Consider the following 7,939-nt stretch of genomic DNA (forward strand, 5'->3'; position numbering starts at 1 on the left):
TTTTTTTGCATATCCAAATGCTCACTAGAAACGTGACACGCCCACTGGTACTGACTCATACTCCTCCTGCAGCTTCTCCCTGAATCATTCGGACCGGAAGATTTCTCAAAGGACAGGGTACAGTCTTCATAGTTAATAGTTATTGTGACTTATCTCCATCCAAGCTCCTTGGGGTTTCCCACTGAAGGCTACTTTTTTGATTGCCTTTAAGAGGTTTGCATACAACGGCACTGTCATAAAGAATTTCTGCCACTATTCTTAAGGGAAGTAGCCACTGTGTGGACCTACATAATGATCACGTTATATCGTATAAAGCTTTAGGTCAAATCATTATGGTTGACCAGGAAGCTCTTTTCGTTATTAAGGAAGCTGTGCCTCGATGATAAGATACATTACTACTTAGCTGCTACAATCAAAAGAGCTGTGGAGCTTCCGATTGGCATTGTTTTGTCCATTATGCCCCAGATGTTACTTTCCGGAGACATTTGCATATGCTATTGTCCTCCTATTCTGTAGGTTCGTCATCCGTCCAAGAAATAACAATAAAGGGGAATGGGAAAGGTGAAAGGGAGAAACAGGGGAGGAAGAGGCAACCTGTTCTAAGCAGGGTTGATTTGAATCATGGATACGGTAAAGCCCACAACCGCACACTATAAATTCATAACACAGTATACAAGACATACTACTTCCGTAATATAACATAAATCGTAGAATCACCTAGGAGATGACCGAAAGCATCGAGATGTAAAGTAAGCGATCAAGCCTCATCATCTTCATCCAATTCAGCGTCCTCCACGCCGAGAAGCTCATCCTCATCATCAACAATGCTAGTATAATCGCCTCGGCGCGCTGCAAACGAACCGCGAGATGCGTAGGGCCTTGAATAACCCCTGCCCCGTCCAAGGCGAATAAATCCACTGGCACCCCGCCACAGACTCGTAACTAGAAGCGGAAGAGCTCTGGCAACGGCCACGATGCCTGCCACAATCGCAATCGGCACTGTGACAAACCATGAGTCTCGGGACAGGAAGCTCTGCGAGGTGCCCGCATCTTCTCCAAGGCGAATCTGCCCAAACTTGCCATCCCACCTGCTATAGGCATAATAACCAGCAGCTCCTGCTACAGTAAGAGGGGTCATAATGGCAAAGAACAGGCCCACGCCACTTATGCCGTGCTTTTGTTTAAATTCCTCCTCTTTGTTAGGACAGGGTTTGGAGACAAAATGGTCCAGATTCAGACCGCCCTGGCAAGTTGTTTGTGGAATGCGGCGGTATCCGGTTGGCTCCCAGTACTCAATTGTGTCAGGATCCTTTTTACAGACTTCCATAGCATCCGGCTTAGGAAGTCCCGGAACGAGAGCACAGCTACCATCGCTCTGAGGTTCATAGTTGTAATCACTAGCCAACGTTAGTCTTCGCACATTATCACTGAAGCCGCGGGGGAATAAACGAAACAATTACCATTCATAATCAGCTCTCGTGCAAGTACAATTCGTTCCGATGCTGTGAATGTGGGATTCTCGCCAATCGTTCCAACATTGGGCTGACGGCTTTTTGCGATGATATTGTTCACTGTGGCCAAACAGGCAATTATTCTCCTGGAAGGGGTGCTTTGGCTCCCAGATATAATAGTCATCACTATCCCCTTGACTTTCATCCAACAAGCATGGTCTCGAGCGGACTCCACTGAAATCAATGTTGAACGTGGCGAACTTATCTTGGACTTCAGAATTAGACACTCTAGCCCAAAGCAGGAAGTTCTTTGATGTATCGGATGGCACGGTTGAAATATCGTTAATCCGCACTTCTACATCTGAAAACCGAAATTCTTCCCAGGTATCGCCCTCATCGAGACTGTAGTGTATAGTTTTGGTGGGCTTGGACTCGGGCACAATAACAATAACCGAGCCGGAGTCACCGTATTCCCACATGTATTTCCCTTTCTTGACGGACTTCCAGCTAATCCCACCATCATTTGTGAGGAACGTATCCGCTTCATCTCCACCGGCTAGATGGTCACCCACATTACCCACAGCCATCATCAGACCAATTGCGGATCCAGAAGCAAAAGTGTCCCGTTCATCTTTGCGCTCTGTATAGCCATGAAGATGGAGTGAGCAGTCATCCGTGCCTTTCCCTGCTACAACCGAACAGCCAAAGTTTTTGCCATCCGCGTCCTTCGCTGGAGGGGGAAGTAACATCCATTGCGCTCCATCATTATGAGTGATCATAGTCTTGAGCTTTTTTGGCGCTTTCTTCGAGACTTCAGCCACGTTGCTGACAACGTTTACAACAGCCACCCCTTCCAAGCCCTGCATTTTCTCAAAATCGACATAACCCAGACTGTTTCGGTTGACTGCGCTGATGCTAAGAACGTACGATGTCCCGTTGCTATTACTTTTGATAATAGGGCCATACTCACCCCCTTCTGTGCTGCTCGCCGTCACATGCAGGAAAACAGCGTGCGTTGAGCTTTCGAGCACGGTATATGCGGTTTGAACAGGCACTTGAACGTTTGGCGGGAATTGTGCTCTTGCGAAAGTCCTACCGTCAACGCTCGTACTAGCTACCAATGAATCAGGGTTTTCTGGCTGCCGCGATGCTACAATGATGAACTCTGACATTGTAGCGTAGTTTATGACATCGACAAATTTGATCTCGTTGTCACTGAAAAAGTCATCGCTCGACAACAATTGCAGTCGACCGTTCTTGCTGTGCTTTTCAAACTGTTCGCAGTATACGAGGTTTGTACTGTTTGGCCGGGTTTCTCTATTTTCGAACTCGCATTTTTGGACATAGCTCAGTAAAGGTTCCCAGTTCTTATCATGCCCTTTTTTGATAAAAGCGTCCGAATGGCAGTCACCGGAGTGGCAATCCACGGCGCCGGTCCAGATTAGCCGATCCTTGTGCACTGGGTGGAACGCTATAGTTTGCAGGAAGCGATCCTGAGTGGGCGGAGCCGGAGCCTGAAATGGGTTGAAAGTATAGCCACGGTCTTCAGTCCAAAAGCCCTCTTTGCCATCGGTAAGAAGGAAGGCCACGTCGCTGCTATAAGGGTGCAGATAGACTCTGGTAATTTCTTCTCCCTTCAGCGGCCTTTCCCATGTCTTGCCATGATCATGCGTCACATAGACCTCGTGCTCACTGTTTAGCATTATGATGGTTTCGTCACTGCCGGAGCTACTGGACTGTCGTTCTAAATAATAATACTGCGCGTAGTCTCTTGCATCGAACAACTGCAAAGTCACCCCAATTTTGCCGTCAGTCGGGGGACTACTGGCGTCCTTGCAGGACCTTTCAATTTCTTTGTCCAAATTTTCGCCACCATCTCGAATGCAAGCATTTCCTGGGATGAGCCTCCAGCCCGATGGGCCCATGAATTTATCATCAGGTCTTTTGCACTTGCCTTCCGGAGGGGTTAGTGGGGAGGGAAGGACACACCCTTTCCCATCCCCGGTGCGCCTGTATTCACACTCGAAATCGTCCGTTGTGCACTTGCATGCTTCAAAAATCGGCTCCGGGTCCTTAAATTCCTCATCCACAAAACAGTTCGCGTTGGCCCTTCTGCGCCTGTAAAATTGTTTATGGCCCATCAAACAATCTGGTTCGCCATGTTCGTCCAGTCTAGCCGGCCATTTCTCAAAGTCACCATCGTCGCATTTCCTCTCATGGAGGCCATTGAAGTCGATCGAGTAAATGACATGTTCACCATCTTGACCTTCCTCTAAGGAACCAATAATAATAAATTTCAAACTAGTGGAATCGGGTGTGGTGGTAACCATTGTGGGGTAAATCTTATGCTGGAGCTCGACAGACGCCCATTCCTTGCCATGATCAAGGGAGTAATTGATCTTTTCCACTTTACCCTCATCACGCACCGCTATAACAACGGCACCCTGGTCCCCAAACTCATACTTGTGGGGATGCTTGAGAGCACGGCGCCAGGTCACTCCCGCGTCATCTGAGATATAGAGATTGCATTCAGCGTATTCTTGGAGATGATTGCCTGTATTTCCTACCCCCATAACTAGCCCCGGTGCCGGGCTTGAAAACACCCGTCCTATATTTGTAAGCGCAGTTACAGAGTGAAGATGAAGGTTTTCCCCGTCTGACTTCAAGGGCTGAAATGTCCTGCCATCGTCAAAACTAATTCTGCTGGTAATCTTCTTTCTGGCGGAACCAGATTCGACTTCCTCTGGATTCTGTACGGTGTTGACCAGCACTATCCCTTGGATACCAGCAATCTTTTCAAAGTCGACCATGCCTTCCGAGTTACGATTAGTGTGTTCAATATTGCGGGTGAAATAGGTGCCATTCGAGTTTGAAGTAAAAAGCACGCCCATGCCACTTCTTGGACTAGTCAGAACATCCACCTGAAGGCTGTAATTTGTACTCTCTAGCATCGTGTACGCATCCTCCTCTATTCGATGACCATCGAACTCTGCGCGGTGCCAATTTTTAGCATCAACTGTCACGTACAACGCGAGCTCCTCTGTCCCTTTAGATTTGGCCGCGGCTACTATGAATTTCTTAACTGCAGCGGTGCTAATGACCCCTGACACAGGGCGCCCTTCTTGGAGCTTGGTCTCCGTGCCTTCAGCGTTGCCCCTAAAATAGTCATCAGAGTATACAAGGCGATTGGCGTGTGGAAGCGGCACTTTCAAACCCGGGACGACACAGAACGAACGGTCCTTGATTTCCTCGGCCAAATCAACATCTTCAGCAAATTGCGGGTGTCCCACAGCCCAAGCACATCCACCAGTGCTCTCACGCAGCAAGTTGACCGTAGCGAAATCATCTGTCGTGTAGTATGACCTTACAATACAATACCGGCCTGCGCATTCCTCGCCCTGGAATATCACTTTGCTAGAGTCCCCGCCATGGAACACGAGGGGGTAATGCCTTATCGCCGGAAACTCAACAATATTAAATGATGTCCATGTTTTCGCTTGATCCGTTGTAACCCAGTGACGGCCGTTGGGCCCCAAGGCGTAGGCCTTCCGATTGTCATATGGGTGCTGTCTGATTAAAAGAACATGATGTCTCATGCCACCGTCATCGCCCTCAACAACTGACCAAGTTTCGCCTGCATCGACTGACCGAAGCAGATCGCCATTGACCGTACTCATAAGAACAGTGTCCGTGTCATCGAAGTAGAAGAGCGAGCTCGGTTTATGATCGATCTTAGTCGGTGGTGCAGTTTTTGGCAAACTTGACTTCGCAGCACCGTGCTGGGCAAGGAGCGCCAATAGTAGGCAGCTCACTAGTAGAAGCCATCGAAAAATCATGACCGTGACTCTTGAAACATTTGAAAGAACGCACACAAAGGCTTATGCTTCGGTGAGGAGCTGTTGCTCCGATGACGTTTGGGTGATGCGGGAGGAAAAATGGAGTGGTCCAGTTCAAATACGCGCTACCTAATTTGTACTGGATAAAAGGATAGCAGATAGGTGAAATTTCAGGGCCGCAAAGCGAATGGCTTCAAGCTAAGAATGTAGTGCGTGGTGGATAGCTGCGTGGCCTCAGAGGGAGCTGCATGGTCACGTGTAAAGATTGCTTATCGAAGCATTAGCTTTTTATTTTTGCCAATTGACCGCCTAAAAAGCAGCATGACTAGTATTCAGTATCCAACCATGATACGTATTGAGCTTATAATAGTAATCTCAACTATGGAATGAGCATCCGCACGATCCTAGAAAACAACTTGCTAGTTCCTATTCTGAAATTACTGGTGGCTACCGAGGGGGTCTACTAAATTCTTAAGTATGAAAGGTACAGTACTGTATCTTATTTCCGATTGGGCCGGTAGGAAAAGCCTATTCATGTATGTACAAGCAATACTAACGGGCACCGCTAATTGATGAAAGGTTCAAAGAATCATTAATCATAGAGTAAAGAAGAGGTTATAAAGGACAAAAAGCTCAGAATTTCTGTTTCCGAAACTTACGCCACATTTTCCTCATCAACCCTTGCTCGTCCTCACTGGATTCCCATACGTGGGAACCGCTATCCTCCAGTGGCAGCCTCTGTGGGTCCACCCTGGGTGGTGGCACAGTCGTCCGAAGGTCGGGTCTCGTCAGCGTCATCTTCAGAGTCATTTCGCGGTTGCTACCGGCATGCTGCTGGTTGCCAGGCCTCGGTGGTAGCAACCATGACTGGTGTCTTGGATTTGGGTATCCGAAGTCTAATGAGCGAGAATTGTGCACATACGAGAGTCGAGCTACGTTCATTCGCTTATCACACTGTTCGTCTGAAAAAGGTGAATCCTCGTCGTCGAGGAACGTGCCAGTAAACATTTGAGGCTTCGTTTTGCGTTCGGCTGGCATGGTTCTCTCATTGTTTTGAGCCGGAAAACCGAACTCAACAGCTTCATCAAAGTTTTGCGGGGAGGCCAGGTAGACCCGCAGTTTAAGGCGGGCCTCAGGGTCCTGATAATATTGCGCTGATGGATCGATACTGGACGTGGAAGATCGAGGTATATGGGCTTGTGTTTGGGTCGATGACGGTCGAGAACTTGAATTACGAGCCGTGATATTCATCGGCGCTGTCGGAAACGTCGACGATCGACGCACGGATTGCGCTTTTTGACGCGACACTGCCGATGTTAGTTTGCGAGTTGAAACGTCTGGGTTAAATGATAGCGCCGTTCGAAAAGAGGGCCGCCTTCGAGGCGGCAAATTTGGCATCGACTTGGCAACATGCGCGTGGTACTCGTTCAGTCTTAGGTCAAGATCTCCGTCCTCTTCAAACCAGCGGAAGTTATCGTAGAGCGAGTTGTCCATGTCGGTATCAGAACTCAAATCCGAATCAGAGAAGTCGAAGTATAAGGTGGATGACTGTGAGGTTGCAATAGAGTTCCTGTCCGAATATTGAATTTCAGGAGGTTGATGCTGGGAACGTCTTGCCTTCTCCAGCGGGTAAGGCGCTTCACCGGCAACATCAAAGAACCAAGCTTCAAACTGCGTTCGGTAAAACCAATTCTGTTCTTCTTTCGAGAAGAGCTTCTGCTGGATTTTAGGTGGCAATGAATGAAAGCATCGCGAGTCCACTTGGACGGCAAGATGGGCCAACTGGAGCGAGTCGACTTTGCGGAGCTTCTTAGTCGTGTTTGGAAAGGAAGACTTGTGCGGGCGGCACTTCCTGTTCTTAATGAGGGATTTTATGGAGGATGTCGGATAAGAGCAACCCTGAAGGATACAAAAGGGGAGGCGGCGAGGCACTTTAGCCAAGCGGCGTTGATAGTTAATGCCATCCCAGCGATCACCTTGGGCTAGACGGAGGCGTTCGATATTGGAGAAGAACTATGATAGGGGATAAGGAGACCATGTTAGCCACCAAGTTCTAAGTGGAGCTCGTAGAAACCATTTCTTTAGAATATCAAGCAGCCATGGCTCGCGCGACTCCGGCGCCCAGTTCACACCATAGATAATAGTTTGGCACTTCAACTCCAGTAGTGCGAGCGCTAGTGGAATCCATCCGCAAATCATCCGACTAGTATAGCAACTTGGATCCGAACACGGGCCAAGCCATTGCTCCTAGAGTAACGCTCGAATGATAACTAGAGGGTCCCGCATTGTTCGCCATTTGAATTCGAAAGGGGATGGTGGGAAAGGAGACGTGACAGAAGCCTAAAGAGATGATGGTTTGGAACAGATGGGGTGGGGTGAAGTCAGGACAGCCGCAATAATACCCAAATCAATACGGAGTACATGATCTAATAAAGATTTTCTCTTCACATACCTTTCGTTGCAAAGCTGGAGGCAGAGATTCAAAATCCAATTCCTCGTGTGCTTCCGCTTTCATCTTTTCCCGTCCCCTTCTCTGTTCGCTTCTTTCACAACGCAATTTCATATAACAAGATAAGCAGAAATGTCAGGGATACAACGGAGGGATGCAGAATATCAATATGGGTAGTTAGTATATATGAGCACGTTGCACTG

The 7,939-nt window shown here is 48.2% G+C and overlaps 1 protein-coding gene across 1 annotated transcript; it reads right to left on the reverse strand.

The window, feature by feature from the left end:
• Nucleotides 1-757: 757 nt before the first annotated feature.
• Nucleotides 758-6,781, reverse strand: BDV27DRAFT_151509 (vacuolar protein sorting/targeting protein 10; the record flags this gene model as incomplete). Its single annotated transcript, XM_032071369.1, has 5 exons — nt 758-1,397; nt 1,461-3,272; nt 3,441-4,346; nt 4,479-5,295; nt 5,947-6,781. The coding sequence occupies 5 exons, from the start codon at nt 6,779-6,781 to the stop codon at nt 758-760; spliced, it is 5,010 nt and encodes a 1,669-aa protein (XP_031920284.1).
• Nucleotides 6,782-7,939: the final 1,158 nt, after the last annotated feature.

The sequence above is a fragment of the Aspergillus caelatus genome, assembly GCF_009193585.1.
Source record: "Aspergillus caelatus strain CBS 763.97 unplaced genomic scaffold BDV27scaffold_532, whole genome shotgun sequence".
Classification (NCBI taxonomy): domain Eukaryota; kingdom Fungi; phylum Ascomycota; class Eurotiomycetes; order Eurotiales; family Aspergillaceae; genus Aspergillus; species Aspergillus caelatus.